Genomic DNA, 21,894 nt, shown 5'->3' with positions numbered 1-21,894 from the left:
GAAAAAGTCAAAATCTCTTTGCAGATGACATGATAATTTATATGGGAAAACCCAAAAGACTCCACCCCCAAATTACTAGAACTCATAAAGCAATTCAGTAATGTGGCAGAATACAAAATCAATGCATAGAAAGAAATCAGCTGCTTTTCTATACACTAACAATGTAACTGTAGAAAGAGAAATTAGGGAATTGATTCCATTTACAACAGGACCAAAAACTCTAAGATAGCTTGGAATAAATCTAACCAAAGAGGTAAAGGTTCTATACTCTAGGAACTACAAAACACTCATGAAAGAAATTGAAGAAGACAGGAAAAGATGGAAAAACATTCCATGCACATGGATCGGAAGAATAAACATTGTTAAAACATCTGTGCTGCCCAGAGCAATCTGTACTTTCGACACCATCCCTATCAAAATACTAATGGCATTTTTCAAAGTGCTGGAACAAACAATCCTAAAATTTGTATGGAACCAGAAAAGACCCCAAACTGCCAAGAAAATGTTGAAAAAGAAAAACAAAGCTGGGGGCATCATGTTGCCTGATTTCAAGCTATATTACAAAGCTGTAATTACCAAGACAGCATGGTACTGGCACAAAAACAGACACAGACATCAATGGAACAGAATAGGGAGCCCAGATATGTTTGTTTGGTTTTTAAACCGAGCCCGGTTTCCTCGTGTAAAAATAAAAGATCATTTATTCAACAAATATTTATGGAGCACCTACCATGTGCCAGAGAATGTGTCAGGTATTACACAACAATGTATAAGAAACACATGGCTCCTGCTCTTCCAAAGGCAAACTAATTCCTACTTAAAAGGGTTGCTGAAAAGATTATATAATATAAAGTAACTTGACATGGTGCCTGAAGTATACTTGGTATTCAATAAATGTTTTTTCTTTTTCTTTTTCTGCTTGGATTACTTAAAGCTAATAAAATGGGATTACTTCTTTCAGAAATCCTGTCTAGAGGTCTAACATTACAAAAAACACCAATGAAATAACATATATGGCAGTAAAGTACTATACAAATATTATTTGACTTAATATACTATACAAACATTAGACGTTATTAGTCTGATCTATCATCAGATTAAAATGCTGGCACCTGAATCAAAGTAAAACTATTTGAAAATTATGAAACCAAGCATAACTGGCTTCAGATTTCACAGTGTTTTTATATTCTTAATGATTTGACTTAAAATCTATCCTTGTAATATCTAAAATAATATGACTAGCTTTTAAAGTCATATTATTTTGGTGGCATTTATTATTGTAGGATTTTGTTTTTCCCATTTAAAAATATCTTGCAAATTCATGTTGCTGAGAGGCCAAACAGAAATAACTTTGTAAGTCAAATAGCACTAGCACAATACTTTTCACAAGAAAGGAGGATTAACAAATATTTACAGGATGAAGCAAATAGCACAATTTTAGTCCAGCTGTGTGGCTGATGGGATTAAATCATTTTAAGAATGCACTCCACTTGGTGGATGCTGTAGGATGGAAGAAAATAGCTCAGTCTTCGAAATAAGACCTAGGAGCAACAGGCTATACCGGTTCACAGTCTGAGGGATTTTTTTTTTTTTCAAACCACAGTGCTGATTCACAAAATTCTCACTTTACAGTGGAAGCAACAAAAACATGGTATCAAGTCAGTTATCTTCTCATTGCCCTTGAAAACAGATTTGCTTCTCTTAATCTAGTGTGGCATTTTCTTTCTTTCTCCTCTTTAATTAGTTTAATTAAAAAAATAATATATCTGGTTAAAATTGGAGAAGAAAAGTTAAAACATTTGGTAACACATTCTGAAAGATGATTCATTAGAAATAGCACCCACACATATTGCTGACAGAAATAAAAGTTGGTACAAACTCTCTAGAGAAAAAGACAATAGTGACTGCCTATGCAAGGAGAACCAGGCTAGCTGGGAGTAAGGGGTGGGAGGGAAACTAACTTTTTACTTTACACCCTTTGTAACTTTTGAACAGTGTAACTTTTACATATAATTTTTGTTTTTAAGCAATACAAGCAGATGATTAAAAATTCAAAGCATAAAGAACAGTAGGCCCCGTGCACAAACACTAGTATGAGTCTCATCTATTTTCCTAGATATACCCAGGGCCTTTTTTATATGCAGAAACTGAACCTCCTTAACAGAAATAAACATCTTCAACAGAAAAGGACTGATCTTTTAAGGATGAAAGTTCTGCAAAGCCAAAACGGCCCACAGAAAATATTAATCAACAAGTATCCAAGTGTCCCACCACTGTCAGGTAACAGTTCCCCGTAAGAAGCTTGCAATCTAGATAAGGAAATAAAATAGATATAAAAAAAAAAACAAAAACAAACAAACAAACAAAAAACTGAAAAGAACTGAATGTCCAAAGAGGCTATGAGCAACTGAACACAAGGGTGACAGGACTTGGAAGAAGGAAAAACTTAAAGTCAGCTAAAGAAGCTACTTTAAAAAAAAAAAAAGATTTTATTTGTTTGACAGAGAGAGACACAGTGAGATAGGAAACACAAGCAGGAGGGAGGCAGAGGCAGGCTTCCCACTGAGCAAGGGCCATGTGGGGCTCGATCCCAGGACCCTGAAGGCAGATGCTTAACAAACTGAGCCACTTTGGAACCCCAAAAGAAGCTATTTTGATAAGAGGTTTGACCTGGGTTAGCCTTCATAACATATAAAAAGTTTAAAAGAAACAGGTAAGAATATTAAAAAGTGCAAACATCAAGCAGAAATGATGTGTGCTGTAAATAACTCAGCCATAAAAACTTACAAGCACCCAAATTCCCGAGGTCCAGTAACTTCTTGTTATCATTTCTAGAATGCACAACAATTTGTAAAAGAGAAAGTTTTAGTGCTTACATCATATGCACATTGTTTTATTTTTCAATAACAGTTTTAAGTTTTCATGTGTCATCTCACTTAATCCTTACAACCTGTAAGCACTGTGTCAATCATATTTTACCAGTAAGGAAATTGAGAACTGTTGTGGTAATAAGTAGTCCAAGGTGACCAGCCTTTTTCTTTTTGTCTTTTTTTGTTTTTAAAACTCTCACCTCTGGCATGACAGAGAGGGAGTTCTGCAGATCCACTCCTAAGTGAAATTGAAGAAAGTTACAAAATAAAAAATAAAAACACACCTTTGCCTCCCACCCTATCCATTCAAAGTCCCTGAAAATGGTCCTAAGGACATACAACAAATAAAGAAACATCTATTCAAGAAAAGCTACTAAAACTTGGTAAGGACAAGTGGTGTTTGAATGACAACCCACTCCCTCTCCCTTCCCCATCAAAGCTCAGCATGACAGAAACTCCACTCCAGACTGCTAAAATAGCCAAAGACAGAGGGCCCTTCTTTTTCCCTAACATTCCATTAGCCACCATATAGTATATTAGTTTTTGATGTAGTGTGCAGTGATTCATTAATTGTGTGTAACACCCAGTGCTCATCACAGCACATGCCCTGCTTAATACCCATCACAGGGCTACCCCATACTCCTACCCCTCTCCTCTACGAAACCCTCAGGTGTTTCCTGGAGTCCAGAGTCTCTCACGGTTCATCTCCCTCTCTGATTTCTTCCCATTCAATTTTCCCTCCCTTCTCCTATGGTCTTCCAGGCCATTCCTTATGTTCCACATGAGTGAAACCATATGATAATTGTCTTTCTCTGATCCACTTATTTCACTTAACATAATCCCCTCCAGTTCCATCCATACTGATGTGAATGGTGGGTATTCATCCTTTCTGATGGCTGAGTAATATTCCATGGATCCCAGTGCCCCCAATAGGGGGCAGGGCAACTCTGCCCAGAGGACTCTTTTGAACCCCAGCTCTGAGGCAGAGGACTACCTGAGCAGGAGGGGCAGCATGCCAGCATTTCTCACCTTGTCCACAGCTACCTGCTGCTGAAGCATAGTTCAGGGTGAGTGCGGCCATGAGGTAGGGGCTCCCTTCTTTTGCCCAGTCGCTGCCGGTCAGAAGGAGGCTCTACCTTGGGCAAGGCACTAAGAATACTAGGCCCTGATTTCTTGTCCAGGCTCATGGGGTTGGGCGAGGCAAGCCTAGGAATCCTAGGGCTGCAGCCATCCACTCCACTGAGTTTGGTTCCTATTTCAGGTTGTCACTTAAAGAGAAGTGTCCATTGTCCCTGCCTCCAGCACTAGAGCCTTGTTCAGAGATTTTGCCTGGGGATAGAAGCAGGCCATACTTCCTCAAATCTCTTTTTTAAAGGAACTGACTTCATTTACAATAGAGTGTGGAAAAGTTCAAACATAAAGGGTATTTTAAAAAAAACGCTGAAAGGCAAATGGGAGGCTTTGGACATTGGTGATAAAAGACAAACTGTAGAACCTGTGGACCGGCTAATCTGCTGGAAGAAACTGAGAGACAGCAGGGAGGAGACCTTTTGGGCTCATGGTAAATTTCAAACACTGACTTTGGGAAGTATACCTTAAAAGGAGCCTGAATTTGGCTGGATCCATATGTGAATATTGTCGAAACAACAGAGCCATCAGCCTGGAATTAGTGGAGTTTCAGAGCTGGGTGTGGTCTGGGAAAGAGACAGCCAAAGAGATCCCGGCCAGAATCAATGCTACCTCTAGGTGACTGGGGTATACTCAAGACTGTGCCAGCCAGGGGCATAATCAGAGGCTTCACACTATTAGGGGGATGCAGGGGATAGACTGGTTTCTAAAATAGAAAAGGAACTCCTTTAACTCAACAACAAAAAGACAAGACAATTAAAACATTGACAGAAGACTTAAACATTTTTCCAAGGATATACAAATTCCAAGGATATACAAATGACCAACAGGCACACAAAAAGGTGCTCAACATCCTTTGTCATTAAGGAAGTGCAAACCAAGCCGACTGTAACCATTAGAATGGCTATAATCAGAGACTGAAAATAAGTAGCAGTGGCAAGGATGCAGTCAAAGTGGAACCCTCAGGGTCCTTGGGTGGCTCTGTCAGTTAAGGATGTGACTCCTGATTTCGGCTCAGGTCAGGATCTCAGGGTGGTGGCATTGAGCCCCACATCCGGCTCTGCCCAGTGCGGAGTCTGCAGAGATTCTCTTCTTCTCCCAACACCCCCAGCTTGCGGGCATGTGCTCGCTCTCTCAAATAATAAATAAATAAAATCTTAAAAAAAAAAAAAAAAAAGGCGGAACCCTCATACATTGATTGCTGGTGGGAATATAATACGGTGCAGCCACTGTGGAAAAAATTTGCCAGTTTCTCAGTAAGTTAAACATAGAATAACCATATGATCCAGCAATTCCACTTCTAGGTATATACTCAAAAGAACTGAAAACAAGTGTTCAAACAAAAGCTTGTACAGAAATGTTCACAGCAGCATTACCATAATACCAAAAAGTAGAAACAACTAAATGTTTATCAATGAATGGTTCAACAAAATATGGTATACCCACACAACATAATATTATTTAGTAATAAAAAGAAAGGAAATTCTGATACATGCTACAAAAGAAGCCAGACACAAAAGGCCAATATCATGTATGATTCCATTTATATGAAATATCCAGAACAAGAAATCCATAGAGCCAAAACGTAGATTAGAGGTTACTAGGGGCAAGGAGTAATGGGAATGGATAATTTTTGCTATAGAGTTTCTGTTGTAGTGATGAAAAAGTTTTAAGAAATAGAGAGTGGTAATGGTCGTACAACACTGTAAATATAATTAATAGTACTGAATTGTACATTTAAAAATGGCTAAACTGGGAAATTTTGTTACATATATAACCACACACACACACGCAAACAAACCAATCTAATGCCAAACTTCAACATACAGAATGAGATGCAGCATGAGAATCTTAGTATGAGACTCTTCACAGTATGAGATTCAGAAATAAAATTACACGTCTTCTTGGGTTCCATTTAACAGGCTTACACTTTCAGTTCACGCTCAGCTTTAAAACGAATTTAAATGTATAAATTCTAAGGCTTGAATAATGTTCCTATTATATGAAGTATTACTGTTAGATTTTCTCAGCTTAATTTAATTCATAATGTGAGACCATTTATCTATCACACTTTGGCATAACAGAACTGTAATTTGAAAGGCTCAAATGTGTAAGTTGTAATGTTCAAAAGCAAAAAGCAAACTCATAATAAGATACAATCTCATACCCTCTAGGCATGGCTATAATTAAAAAAAAAAAAAAGAAGAGCAATAATAAGGGCTGGCAATGATGTGGGGAAACTGGAACCCTCATGCATTGCTGGTGGGAATATAAAATGATGCAGCCACTTTGGAAAGTGGTTTGGCAGCTTTTCAAAATATTAAACACAGAGTTACCATATGACTCAGCAATTCCACCCAAGAGACATGAAATCATATGCTCATTGAAATGTTTTCACAAATGTTCATAGTAGCATTATTCATAATAGCCAGAAGGTAGAAACAATCCAAATATCCATCAACTGCCAAATGGATAAACAAAATGTTGTACATCTACACAAAAGTATACCAGCTGAATATAAAAGGGAATAAAGGACTGATAAATGCTACAACATGAACCTCAAAAATATTGGGCTAAGAAAAAAAAAAAGCCAAACACAAAAGACCATATGTTGTATGATTCCATTTATATGAAATGCTCCCTAAAAGGCAAATCTATAGAAAGTAGTTTAGTGGTATCTAGAACTGAGGGGAGGTGGATGGGAGAGGTGGGGAATGGCAAGGGACTGCTAATGGGTACCAGGTTTCACTTTGGGAAGATGAAAAGGCTCTAAAATTAGACTGATTGATGGCTGCAGAATCTTGTGAATATACTAAAAACAACGGAACTGTATTTTAAGTGGGTAAATATATCTCAATAAAGTTGTGTTTTGTTTTTTTTTTTAAACCTGCTCCATCTTTTGGTTCCTACAGCCAACCAACTTTATTTCTTATCATTCACCAATATGAACCTTCTAATTTGTCCATCCAGAGTCCATTGAAAACCCCACACTCATTTCAATTGCTTGACTCTGCTCACGTAGTTCTCCTACTGGGAATATCCTCCTTAGGTTACGCCCCAGCCACAAATTCATTTGGAAGATTTTCCTGCCCAAGTCAATCTTCACTGACCTAATTTTCCTCTAGATTCCATACCACTTGCAACTGTTAATACTGTAACCTCAAATATATACATAAAGCAATTTCATCTTATGTTCCATCACCAGCTAATTTTTGCCATAATCTCTAATTCTTGCCTTTAATCTCTTTTATCTTCTCAGAGACAAGCTAGCATCTTGAACACAGATGGTATAAATGTCTGCTAAATAACATAGGCATGCCTTAATGCAATTTCATACCTATGTGTTCAGTAGTACCCAAGCCTTAACAAATATCCCAAGTCTTAAAGCAGGAAACAGAAATGAAGAAACGGGAAACTAAAATGATGGAACATACTATCACTTCTCAACAGTGTATTAGAGAAGTTTATGTTCTTATTGTGCATTTCAAGATGGCCTTTGACTGCTGCCCTCAAACCTGGGTGTACTAGGCATCCTAGTATTTTTTCTTTTTAAGTAGGCTCCACACTGGGGGCTCAATCTCTCAACCTTGAGATCATGACCCGAGCAGAAATGAAGAGTCAGACACTTACCCAACTGAGCCACTCATACCCCCAAGAGAAGGAAGAATTGAAATATAAAACTCCACTTCCTCCTAACAGCGGGGTACCAAGATTCAAACCCCAATATCTTTAAATCCAGTCAGGACAAAATTTACACAATGAAGAATCGAAGTACTGTACAGAGTGTGTGTGGTGGGAGTAAGAATGTCCTGCTTTCAAAGGATAGAGGGTTGGCAGGGGCAGAAGACAAGTCTTCTAAACCAAACTTCTTCTGAAAACAACAAAGCAGGTCATAGCAAAAAGCCACAAATTGCTGAGATCTGACCTAGAGCCTGACTGCAGAAGCCTAGGACCAACAAATTCAAAAGCATTTCTTTCTGATACTGTGAATAGGCAAGTCTAATTCCATCAATATGAAATTCCTCAACCTGGCCCTGAGAGGGTACAAACATTGAACACTTCTCATTTGTTTAGCTTCAGAAATAAGTATTTTTCCTTTCCTCTATATTTATACTTATCTGGTAACTTGCCTTTTGTTGTTTAAAGGCCAAATACACATACTGTAATCTTTCAGACTTGCTTATGGGATTTCCCTGGTAGCAAAGTAGTTTTCTCCAAATGTATCATTATTTTGGTCTGTTACAGATTTTTTTTACTTGCTTAATTTGGGTCTCTTTAATAATTATTTTCTTATTTGTAACACTCCTTTAAATTATACCCTTCCTTTCCTGTCATTTCCTTTTTAATATTCAGTGGTTTAGATTAAGGGATTATGAAATGTATTTAGGGTGGGTAATTTCTCACTTCAACATTCAGGAGACTATTAAGGTGCAAAGAGAAAATAAATAACATAAACACCTAGAAGAGAATGTCTTTCACAATTTATGTATTGTTATTTTATCATTGGCTGGCTTTTTTGAACTCACATTTACAGATGCTAACACTCCCCGTTTAAATGTTCAACAAAGCATTTTTATTCTGCTTTGTGTAGAAGGCTATCAAGATTTCCTCAAACTATGTATGAATACAGGCAGCATTTGCTTATCATTTTGAATAATGACTTCCAAGCATTGGGACAACTTCTCCCAGTGAATACTTTGTTCAATAATAAGAAGAGCAGGCATCATTATCAAGAGTCCAAACGTACTGCACCAGAACAGAGCAGTTATACATAGGTCTTGTCATTTGATGGAATCACCCAGATGTATAAATAAGAACCTTGACTTCTCAGAGATAAAGAAATCACTGAATAAATGAAAGAAATACAAAAAGCACCATTTATCAACACACACTTCTCTCTGCCCATTATTATATTACTGGCCAATGATGTTAAACAGGTTGTAAAATTGGTAAATGAAAGGCTTTCAACTGCCTGCAAGTAAGAAAAACTGGTAACTTTTAAGTAATGTGCAATAAGGGAAAGCTAAAAATGCCTGGCATATAACAGGAACTCAAAAAAATTATTGCTGTACAAAGAATTAAAATCAGAGCCCTCATGAGGTATATGGAATATAAATAATTTCTTATAAAATAAATGTGTTCTTTAAAGGCATTGGAAAAGAAAATATGCACATGTATGTCTTCTTATTTTATTTTTTAAAGTATGACTTACATCCAAAACTATCAACTGTGGGTTGAATGTGCATGAAAGAGATCTGAAAAGCTTTATTAATCTCTTCAAGTTTCTCTAGTTCACCAATTCACAGTTACCTAAGGAAAGCAAATGGAGCACTAATTTAAAAATTCATTCCTTTCAGTCACAATGTCAGTAATATAGCCAGTAGGACAGGAAATCAGAGAAGCCTGAATTTTCTATATCTGTTCTTTAAGGATTACTATTGATAAATCTTCAAGATCTAGTTATGGTTTATCCACATAACTGTTACTCAAAAAAAAAAAAAAAAAAAAAAAAAAGCAAACCCTCCAAAGAAAAATATCAAAGAGCAACCTATCCTTCAAGACGGGAAGCAAAACTTACTTCAACTTGGAACAGTTCTCCAGCCCCCTCACAGTCATTGGATGTGATTACTGGAGTATGAATATGCACAAAGCCACTGTCCTAGAAAAAAAGAAAAACCACTTTTTCAGCATATTTGTATATAAAACAATTCTAAGAACATATAACTGATTATACTATTAAAAAAGCACTGAGAGAATGCCATATCAATTCTCTAGCCCGCCAAGCATAACTAATAAGATATCAAATTGAGTGTTTTACTGTGCAGAGAAGCACATTGAATTTTAAATCAAGAACTGACTGAGACATTCTCTAGTCCAACATGATTTCAAAGATAAGGAAATTGAGGCCCAGAGAGACTTAAAGAAAAATTCACACAAATAGTTGATGGCAGAGAGAGCCAGGACTGGAACCCAAGCCCTTAGGATCTCTCTGGCATATTTTTTCTTCCCACCTCTCTAACACACTGGTAGTGATTCAACACACACACACACTCTCTCCAGGCTAATGCACAATGATGTCACCCACACTGCTAAGGGACTACAAAGTGATCAATATGAAGCTGGGTTGTCATTTTGGAATGAGACCCCCAATTGTCATAAACCACCAAAAAGGAGAAGAAAGTTGACAAACAGGGACTGAAGAAATAAATAGCAACAAAGGCAGAAATGATTTTTAGGAAGTCTGTCATTAAATTGATGGCACAGTACACTACACATGGCACAGGCAGTGCACTTCCTTTGCCCCAAGGAAGATTCTGAACAGCAAATCCATCCATTACTGAGGCGCCCAACTGCAATTCTTCCGCTCCAAAGTCTGAGCTATTTCCATTAGTGAACCACAAAAGCTGTTTGCTAGTAGGACTGAAATAACCCAGCAAATTCATGGTTATGCTTCTTTCATTTTGACTATGGATGTAGGCAAAAGGTTACATTCGGTGTAAATGTTGCAGGTGAGCACAGAGGGAACTCAAGTGAACTTATGGTGCAGAGCCAGAATAGTAGTGTTTCACACAAAAATTTTGGTCTTGAAATCAATACAATGAATTCATACATGCACATTTAATCTCTGCCACATTGTGCCCATCACTGAGGGAATGTAAAATGTCTCAGTGCATTACACCAGCCGCCTCCCAAATTGGCCTCTCCCTTCCTAAAAAGGTGGAATTCAAGTATTCTGGCTCTGATACAAAGTATCCAGTTAACAACTTGTCTTATGATGTAGACTGATTAAATATTCAAACTATAAATTAGGAGTCTCAGAAAATATTCAAATATGTACTTAACCTGGGAGCTATGAACCTAGAGGTGCCACACAAAGCACATTACAGAGAACGAATGAAAAATAATCAATAACATTACTGCATAAAATTTTTATCTCCTAGGAGCCAGAATTATGGACATGAATCATTTATTCCACATGAATATAGGCAACTATGAGCAGGAGTGCAGTAAACAAAGAAAGGAAGTGAAAAATCCAAAGGAAACGAGGGTGGTGAGAGGGAGGGGGAGAGGGAGGAGAAAATTTAACGGCTAAATGTAATTGCCAAAGTTAGAACTGGTCAAATGCCACAAGAAACAAAACTGCAAATCTTATGAAAATAACTATATGGGCTTAAAAAAAAAAATCACTCAAGCAGCAGGAATTATTCTTAATACTCAATTAATGCTAAACCTTTCAAAAGGTGTCATCAGCTTTTTAAGGCTTAATGCTGCTAAAAGGCTTATATCAAAGTCTAAAACATTCCCCCCAAAGGCTATAAAGAACAGAGTCCAAAAGTAGAATAAAAAAGCACAGAGAACAAAATCCAAAAAGAGCAAGTGGACAGGGAAGTAGAAAAATAAAAAGGAAAATAAAAAGCCAGGAGTGGGGGAGTACTGTCTGCCTCCACTAGGGTAGTGGTGTCAGGTATCCATCCCATCCTACAGCAAAGAGGTCCCTGCTTCGAGACAGGAAGGCCGGAGAAGGAGCCAAAAATAAAAGTACATGCTTATTCAATTTTTCTTTTCTTCTTTTTTTCCCTTAAGATTTATTTATTTATCTGAAACAGAGAGAGAGAAAGCATGAGCGGGGCAGGGAGGGGCAGAGGGAGAAGCAGACTCCCTGCTGAGCCAGGAGCACCCCTCTTCTCCACCTCCTCCCCCAGACCCTGAGTGGGGCTCAATCCCAGGACCCTGTGAGCCTAAGGCAGAAGCTTAACCGACTGAGCCATCCAGGCACCCCTACTCACCCAATTTTTCTGATTCTACCCACCACCTCTAAATATCTAAATGTTTTTCATACACAGTTTAGAACCAGATATTTTATAAGACACTGAGTATCTGAAAGTTATAAAACTCACATACTAAGGCCCATGCATATCACTCAAAACCTCATGGATTGTATTTTTCTTTTGCACTCACACAAAGTAAGCATCATTATTAAATCAGAATCAACAAGAAAGAAACATGACAACAATTGCTAGCCACTGGCAAAAAAGTGATAGGAAGACCAAAAAAAAAAAAAAAAATCCATAAAAAAGCAGTCACAGGAACTCAAAGACACAATAGTCTGGGGTCATTCAATAGAGAGGAAAAGAATACACACTGATGGACTTCTAGGTCCTTGCCATACAGAAGAGGGAAAAATATGATACTCAAATGAAGAATCTGGACTCATCAAGAAAGGGCAAACTCTTCTACTGGCTCAATTAGGAAGCCAGGGAAATACGTAATATATTTTAGGATAACCTCCACTGGAAATTGGGAAAAAATTGTGCCTAACTATTCTGTTATGGGAGGAACTTAGCTTTTCTAAATAATTCATTCTTGAGGATTCTAGATATCCAAGTTTTAGTACATAGCAAATGTGTCAATTTTATGAACAAACCAACTTATACACAAAATACTTTTGATACTCAAACCAAAAAAATGACTTTCTAGTCTAGAGATATTAGGAAAAAATAGCACCTAGAACAGTACCTTTTTTTAAAATTTAATTTTATTTTTTTTTTCAGTGTTCCAAAATTCATTGTTTATGCACCACACCCAGTGCTCCAAGTAATATGTGCCCTCCTTAATACCCACCACCAGGCTCACCCAACCCCCCACCCTCTCCCCTCCAAAACCCTCAGTTTTAAGTTAGGATACTTTAAGGCATGAAACTCTTAGATTTTAAGTCTTTTTTTTTTTTTTTAGATTTTATTTATTTATTTGACAGAGAGAGAGATCACAAGTAGGTAGAGAAGCAGGCAGAGAGAGAGGGGGAACCAGGCTCCCTGCTGAGCAGAGAGCCTGATGCAGGGCTTGATCCCAGGACCCTGAGATCATGACCTGAGCTGAAGGCAGAGGCTTAACCCTCTGAGCCACCCAGGTGCCTCTAGATTTTAAGTCTTAACATCTTTTAGGGATTCTAAAGTAGTAAGTCACAAAAATAGTACCAAATACTAAATAACATAAAACTATTTAATATGCCCTTTAGTACTCTGTGATTTCAATTCAATCCTAAGTGTTATACATACAAGTGGTAACAATATAGAATTATCAGGATTATATTTTCCAGGATTTCACAATTAAAAAGCGAATTTATAGCACTCAAAAATTACCTGCATTTGTACCTATAACCAACAGTACTAAAACTCATTATTTGCAACCACTTAAAATATCATTTTGCTTGCTTATAATATTATTTTTTTAATTTCAGATTTTCTGTTTGTTATTTTTAAATTGTTTACTTATTTGTCAAAGCTTCCAGTAATAAATGAATAAAGTAGGTAAAGCTCACTTGTTAATGGACTGCCAATATCACCACCTAGTGGCCAGAAATCTATAAAACTTTCAGTATATAAGAAGGTCTACTTTATCCACTGTTTAAAGCCATATGGGGCAAAAAACATTTTTAGATCTGAACAAATTTTCTGTTTGTGTGCTTCAAGCACTACTGAAAAGCCATATGGAAGTTGCATAAGAAAGTTTATGAGAGCATATGGAAATGAACCCTTTCGAACTATAATAGGATGACATAGTATAATGTGATTATTTTTCTTTGTTTTATTCAAAACTGTATGCTTCAAAGCCATGATGCTCTTTAGCTGTTTCACCAGAAGCTAACTCTGAAGGAGCTTTTCAAAGAGCAAGAACTCTCTTGATAAACTACGATAGGGCTGGGCCTGCATGAATTTGGATGCACCCAAGAGAAGGGTATGATGCTAGACAATCAGCTGGATCTGGAGAAATGGCATAGGAAGGGGTCCAGAACCACTTGGAATAACACTGAACTTCATCTTCTGGGTCACTCCTGATCTTTGGGGCCCTCCCATCCACATGGGGGAAGGTCCCTTCACCTCATCAACACAACAACTATGTTCCCCTGTGGCCTTCCCAGGTAAGGGGACGTGGCTGACAAGCAAAGCTAAATAAGAAAAAACGCCTTTAGGTGCCTACCAATCTATTTGATTAACACCAATAACTTTTCAAAAGTAGTGCTTACCACATATAAAATATGTCTATGACCAAGATGGAAAAACAGGGACCAGATTTACCCTCCCCCTTGAAACAACTAAAAACAAACAAACAAACAAACAAAAATAAAACTAAAAACCCCACCAAAAAAAAAGCACACGAAAGGATGGTTTTCAAGACCATGGATATCAGACAACAAAAGACAGCGATCGCTGAGGTGGGAAACAAACTTAGTGAACCCTATCAATAGCCTTGCTTAGTACTTTGAGATTGTCCAGGCCATAGCAGGAAGAGGAGGGAAATAAAGTGGAGCCCAGCACATGCATGTGGGAAAACTATCATAGGCCAAGGACAGAACCAGCCAGAAAGATTAGAGGAAACAATGCCTGGGAAACAGTACCTGTTCCCACAAGCCAGACTGGAAAAACTCAAAATTCACAAGACACTAGGTAAAGTACTCAGGAAGGCTTTGCCTGAGTAGTGGAAGTTAACTAGCCCTAGACTAGTTAACCAGCCCCATTCACCAAATCATAAGAATAAGACCCAAAAGGTTCAGAGTTTTCAAGTAGCTTAACTGTATACCAAAACAAAGCTTAATAATATCCAAGATGGTAAAATTTTCTGTCTGGCATCTAACCAAAGACTGGCATATATACAAAGAAGCAAGAAATCATAACCTGTAATGAGATGACAAAAAGCAGTAAATCAAAAATAAATAAATAAAAATAAAAATAAAAGCAGTAGATCAAAAAGGACTTAACAACTAACAGACATGTTAGACATAAAGACATAAAACAGTTATTAAACAGCTATTAAATCTGTAAAAGTTTTAATTAAAACTGTATTGTGTATGTTCAAAAAGTTAAGTAGAGATATGGAAGATATTTTTTTAAAAAGGTCCAAATAGTGCTTGTTTTGGCAGCATATATGCTAAAACCGGAATAATATAGAGAAATGAGCATGGCCCCTGTGCAAGGATGACACACAGATTCATGCAGCAGTCCATATTTTTCCACACAAAAGGGGGAAAGAAAGGCCCAAATCAAACATCTAGTTATGAAACCTACAATGTTAGATGAAAAACACACTGGACAAGAATAACAACAAATGAGTCATCATAGAAGAAAACATCAGTAAGCTTGACGACCTAACAATAGAAACTACCCCCTAAAAAAACACACAGGGAAAGGGAATTTAAAAAAAGAGAACATCGGGGCACCTGGGTGGCTCAGTGGGTTGAGCTTCTGCCTTCAGCTCAGGTCATGATCCCAGAGTCCTGGGATCAAGCCCCACATCGGGCTCTCTGCTCAGCAGAAGCCTGCTTCCTCCTCTCTCTCTGCCTGCCTCTCTGCCTACTTGTGATCTCTGTCTGTCAAATAAATAATAAAATAAAATCTTAAAAAAAAAAAAAAAAAAAGAGAACATCAGTGAGCTATGGAGGTATCATTAAGTGGCCTAATATATGGGCAACTGAGGTCTCCAAAGGGGGGAGGTAACATAAATTTTGAAGATGCAATGGCTGAAAAACCTGAAGAAAACTAAAACACATAGATCCAAGAAACTCTACAAGGTCTAAATGCAAGGAACAAAGAAAACTGTGCCAAGGTACCTCATAATCTAATTGCTCAAAACCAGCGATAAAGGGATAAGCTTAAATTAGCCAAAGAGAAAAGTACCATGCAAGTAAAGGGTGCTTGGAATAAATAATTGTAACTAACAGAACTTTCAGGATAATACTCCAAGGTTACAATAATTCAACTTTTACACAAGAAATAACAGCTGGGCGGGGGGGGGGGGCAGCTAATCACACACAAAGCACCTTACCTTAAAGAAAGAATGAATAGCAGCCGTGGCTTCACTGCGAACCCTCAGTATAGAAGCCAGAGCATTAGTTCTACATCTAAGGTGAGGGTATTGTCTCAGATACTCCAGAGGATGCCTCTCTTTATATTTCAAAGGGAAAGCCTGCCAAAAATTGGAAAAAAAACAAATGAAAAGTTAAAAAAAGATAATGTTCTATAATAACAGTTTCCAGGACACTGGTTAAACACTAATGCTTCAGAACAAAAATAAAAAATCTTCCTTCTCTGTTTCTTAAGATAAGTGAATATAGTCAACATTAATTCCAAATTAGTAGATTGGTAGGTAGAATCAGAAATGTGGGTGTGACTCTAGCTTTACCACTTACTAGGTGTGGAACCTTGGGCAAAGTTAATATTACTGAGGCTAATCTGTTATTTATCAAATTTTCATCCATTAGCTTATATCAGTCACTACTTACAAACAGAAGATTAGAATATAATTATGCAAAACAGCCCACTGTTTGGCACATAAGAGTTCAGAATATTGTAGATATTAAAGATTATGTTTTCTACAGCTGTGTACACACAGCTGGTGTTCAATTTTAAAAATCACCCAAAGGTCTTGAAAGCCCATAATCACTTATAATCAATTGGCACTGTTTTCACTGTTTATCAACATGTCTAAGAACATGAAGGAGGGTCAACAGCTTTCTGTCATCTGGCAGAGAAATGTATACTTACAAAAATTTCAAATTATGACTCTATGTAGAAATATTATACCCTGCCCACCTTCATGTTTCAAGCTTAAGACAAAAACAAATCTTCAGACCAAAACCAAAGTTCCAGAAAAAAGGTAACAGAAAAGCTAAGTAAAAAAGCCAAATGGTAGCTTATTCCATATAGTCTTATCTATTTCTTTTAGTGCACATGCTAATTTATTTCATAAGAGAAATAAGTACCACATCTACTTAAGTCAAAAAAGGACCACATTAACAGGAGTCTGGGGACTGCCTGGGGATCAGAATTCCCTAATATCTAAATACTTAAAAATGAAGTTGAAATCAAGGGGAAGAGAAGGTGAATGACAGAGAAGCCAAGAGAGAAAAATTTAAGAAGCGTTAAATACATGGCAAATTTTAATAATCATTATATCCCTCTAAAAAAGCAAACCCAAAAATGGTTACCATCTCCAATTCCTGAGTTCCAAAATATTTTCACAGTCCACTATTCAGAAATCTTAGGACCCAATTCCAGATTTTACATGTCAATTAGCATGTATTAGTATTTCAATTAGTATTTATTGAAAAATTATTCAGAATGACATTTTTTTAAAAAGTTGACCATTTTTCTCTTATTTCCTTGTATATGTTTTCCTCCAATTATCCAAAAGAAATAAAAATGAATTAAAATGATGCAATTTCCCTATACTTCCTCATTTTTTGTTCATTAAATACTTGAAGATAAGTATAGCACAACTACATGAGAGTCAAATGGCTAGTACATCAATTTTAGCTGTGGCACTAGCCAGCAATATCACCTTGGGCAAGTCAGATCACCTGACTGGGCCTCATTTTCTCCAATTCAGAAACTGGATTGATAACCTATGATTTTATACCCTCTAACCTCTTTATCAGGTGATAAATAAAAGGTAGTAACAAAGACTCTTGCAAAAATAGGCATAAACATATCTTTTTTTTTTTTTTTTGAAAGAGCGCACGCGAGAGTGAGAGTGCACAAGAACAGGAGAAGCAGAGGCAGAAGGAGAGAGAAAACCAAGCAGACTCCCAGCTGATTACGGACCTGATGGGGTTCTTGATCTCAAGACCCTGAGATCACGACATGAATTGGAACCAAGAGTCGGAATCTTAAACAACTGTGCCACCCAGGCGCCCCATACATATCTTAATGTAGGATTTCTTATCTTTGCTCAGCCCGAGCATTATGGCACTCTAGCAGTGTCCCACAGAATTTTCTGTGATAAATGGAAATGTTCTGTATCCATGCTATCCAGTATGGTAGCCAGCAGCTGCCTGTGACAACCAAACACTTGAAATGTGGCTAATGCCACTATAGAACTGATTTTTTTTTAATTTTGATTGATTTAATATTAAATTAGTTAACATTAAATAGCCACAGGTGGCTAGTGGCTAAGGTACTGGTCCAACACAGTTCTAGATCCTGTAAAAGTCATTTCTAGGCAGGGCTTTCCTAAGAACATGGTCTGCTCGATGTCTCTGTCACTACAACTAACTGGGCATCCTCGTAGAAGTGGCAAGTTTCAACTGTGACAGGCATCCAAAGAGATGCAGAGATTAATACTTCACCTTCACTCATAAAACTCAGCCGTCTACGTACTTTTTGCTACACTCTCTACATTCCTCAGCTCTATAGCCCGTTTCGATTATCTGCGAAGTCCAACTGAAACATGCTCTAAGTGCCATCTTCCCAATAATCACACTTAAATCAGACAGCTAATGTTTTACATTAAGACTAAATAGTCCCCATTAAAGTATTAGAAAGCATACCTTGGCATCGCAATTTCCAACAACTTCAATTTTTTCTGCCTTCAGTTCCACATTTTGCTTTTTGGATGGACTTTTTACCAGCTGCCCTTGAACTTCCACAGAACTCCCAAAAGCCAGTTCTCTACAGTAACCAAAAACCAGCATAGACAAGGTATCATTACCTGGAACCCTCATTTTAATACAAAACTTGCTATCAGAACATTCCAATATTTAATGACAGAGGTTTTACCCTTCTTTGGGCAGCAAATAATTGCGAGAGGCTGAAGCAAAGAATAGATACGGGATATTATTATGTGAAGATGTTAGAAAAAGAAAGGCCTCCATCAAAAAAAAAAAAATTAAATCTTGCCATTTGCAATGACATGGATGGAACTAAAGGCTATTATGCTAAGTGAAATAAGTCAATCAGAGAAGACAATTATATGATTTCACTCATGCGTGGAATTTAAGAAACAAATCAGGGGAGCATAGGGGAGCGGAGGGAAAAATAAAACAAAACAAAATCAGAGAGGGAGACAAACCCTAAGAGACTCTTAATCATAAGTAACAAACTAAGGATTGTTTAAGGGGATGGGGGTGAGCGCACGGGGTAACTGGGTGATGTAATAAGTACTGTATATTATTTAAGATCGATGAATCACTGACCCTTAAATCTGAAACTAATATTACGTTAATTAACTGAATTTAAAGAGAAAAAAAAGAAAAAGAAAAAGAAAGGCCTGAGCTTGAAAGATCTTGATTCCAGATATTTGGACTTAAGCCTCAAAGCTCTGAAAAGTAGATTTGTTGAGAAAGATCACTCAGGGGGCAATATGAACACTGGATTAGAGAAATGGGGAACAGAGATGAAAAGGAAAAAAAAAGGTTCTTTTGTTATTTAAAAACAAAAAACAAAAAACAAAAACCTCACCTACTATCAAAGCTTGAATCTGCTACAACCTGAAGGCTTTCCAAAGATGATCCATCATTTATATGCAGGAACAATACTTCCTTCTGGGATCGGACTGAACGAATCCATCCCTAATAAAGAGTAATTTCTAAATGTGAGTTTAAAACACAAACATTTTACATTTTCATTACACATGCACATGTAAGACTAAATGGAAAAAACCAATATCCTGAATCCTGTCGTAACAAATCAATCGCTTTTAGCTCACCGCTAAGCATATATAATTCAATACAATTCTTATCGCAGTGAGATACAGCTTTGGCATTACACCTTTTTGTTTTGTTAATAAAACTCACCATTCTGAATACTAACATTCCAGTAGGTGAAGAGCCTAATTCACATCATCGATTTCCCCAATATTGGCTATTTCACATATTTCTTCCTGCCCCTTGCTCCTTTTTGCCACCACAACAAACAACAGGACACATACTTTCGCCCTTGTCTCCTTTTATATAAAATTCCTAGAAGGGAGATTATGTATACACTAGAAACATCTCCATTGGATTTTTGTTTCCCTTTTAGAATGTATCACACAAAGTTCTCAAACAGCTTTTCATTGTGAACATATATTAAGTAGTACATAAGCTTTCAAAGACACTCTGAATTCACATGACAGGTACGTGTGAATACAAATGAGAGGTATTCCAGTAGACCAGTACAACTAAAAACAGGTCTCAAAGATAACATCCAACTTAAATTTAACTAGCAAAGAAACGGGAATACTCTATCAGACACTGAACAACTGTGAAACTGACGGTGTTTGATTAACTATCAGCCACGCTTGGGAAAAGGGAGATGATTCTACTTACAAAACTGTATTGGGGGCACCTGGGTGGCTCAGGTGGTGACATCAGGGTCCTGGGATGAACCCCGCATCGGGCTCCCTGCTCAGCCAGGAGTCTCTTTCTCCCTCCCCCTCTGCTGCTCCCCCTGCTTGTGCTCTTGCTGGCAAACAAATAAAATTAAAACAAAACAAAATGGTATTGACCCTTAGCTGTGTTCCCACCATAACCTACAGACAATGCTATTAAAGCTCTTCTCTTACTTATTTGCATGTCCACAATACTTTCAAAGTTTAGGAACCATGCTTTAGTTGCTTTGAAGGCAATTGTCAAGCACAGAGTAGATAGTCCATTAATGTTTTTTAGTGAAAAAATATCTACCATGCACTAAAAATCTACTGTGAGAAGTGTTTTACCTTCATGTACTATCTCATCACTTCTTCACAACAACTCTGTGGTGTGAACCTTTCCTACAAGTGAAGAACCTGGGCTCAAAGAAGTTAAATAACTTGCTGAAGATCACACTGCTTGTTAACATAAAGCCTGAATTTGAACTTTTTTTTACGGCTACACTGAATAAAGTATACATTGCCTTAGTCTCCTATACAAGGCCTTTCACAATTGAGTGTGCCCATCTTTCTGGTTTCACCTGCCCAGGCTTCCCTGAAAGGAAGCTGCTCTCTGGTCAGGTTCAATCAATAGTAATTCCTAAAGCACCACTGTCTTGCTTTTCACTTGTTAGTAAAAGCTAACATTTGTGAAGCACCATTTAAAAATGTGCTTCTGTTCTAAGCTCTTTATAAATATTTTACTAATTAGTCCTTACAAGAACTTAATAAAGTGAGTATTAGAGATGAAGAACATATTTAGAGAAGTTAGGATAATCTCTCTAAATAATTAACATCACAGTTCCCAAGTAATAGAGCTAGAATTCAAATACAGTTCTTAGTTCAAAGTTCAAGTTATTACCAAACTTCTCTAGAATGCTATCTTCCCCCCCACCCCTAGTTCCTCTGCTTGAGGAACTCCTATCCTTCAGGATTCAAGTGAAATGTCACTTAATACAAGAAGTCTTCCTTGACCTCACATAGTTAAGGACGTCCCTCTATATTTTCTCAAAATTTTTATACCACCAATACTAATCACATTGCCCCAATTACCAGTCTTAACCATTAGACCAGGGCTGACCCACAAAAACATAATGTGAGCCACATTATGTAATTCTGCATGTTTTAGTGGTCACGCTAAAGCAAACAGGTAAAATTAATTTTAATACTGTATTTAACCCAGTTATGCCCCAAATATCAATGTGTAATCAATATATATATATATTGAGATATTTTATATTTTGTTCTCCAAAATTGGTGTGTATTTTACATTTACAGTTATCCTTCAATTTAGACTAGCTGCATTTCAAGAGCTCAATGCCACAAACGGCAGGCAGTTACTAGCTTAGACCGCGCAGCATTAAAATGAAAGCCTTTAACGGAAGCAGTAGCTTTTACCTTTGAATCCTTTCTAGATTACCACTCCCAAGGGATCATTAAGGTATGTATGCCAAATAAATAGATGAATGGAGAAGGTTTTGGTTTGTATCATGGAAAAAATATGAAACCCAAAGAAATGCAGAGAGGTCACACTGCTAAAAATCAAGGATATTCGAGGACAACAAAAATAACTTCATCAGTGTTTCAGCGACCTATAAAAAATGGTCAAACCACCTTGTTTGGTCTACTCCCTTAAGGGAAAATCTTCTATGTGGAGCTGTTGCAACTGATATTAACAAGAGAAATAAAAGCAGCCAACATTTGACGTGAGCTATTGTTCTAAATGTCTTAATAC

At 37.2% G+C, this 21,894-nt stretch overlaps 1 protein-coding gene across 1 annotated transcript in view; it reads right to left on the bottom strand.

Moving 5' to 3' along the window:
• The window catches only part of LOC111154430 (asparaginyl-tRNA synthetase 2, mitochondrial), a 126,734-nt gene that overhangs the window by 103,724 nt on the left and 1,116 nt on the right, over window positions 1–21,894 (bottom strand). Inside the window, exons 2-5 of the mRNA XM_022514027.1 lie at window positions 19,232–19,341; window positions 18,322–18,442; window positions 15,819–15,959; window positions 9,577–9,657 (exon numbers count right to left, since the gene is read on the bottom strand). Of these exons, the coding sequence (XP_022369735.1) occupies window positions 9,577–9,657; window positions 15,819–15,959; window positions 18,322–18,442; window positions 19,232–19,341 (453 nt within the window). The remainder of the gene's footprint in view (window positions 1–9,576; window positions 9,658–15,818; window positions 15,960–18,321; window positions 18,443–19,231; window positions 19,342–21,894) is intronic.

The sequence above is a fragment of the Enhydra lutris genome, unplaced genomic scaffold (genome assembly GCF_002288905.1).
Source record: "Enhydra lutris kenyoni isolate GAN:26980312 unplaced genomic scaffold, ASM228890v2 scaffoldscaffold37, whole genome shotgun sequence".
Lineage (NCBI taxonomy): Eukaryota > Metazoa > Chordata > Mammalia > Carnivora > Mustelidae > Enhydra > Enhydra lutris.
The sequence above is the reverse complement of the archived record's forward strand: the minus strand, read 5'-3'. Positions and strand labels throughout refer to the sequence as shown.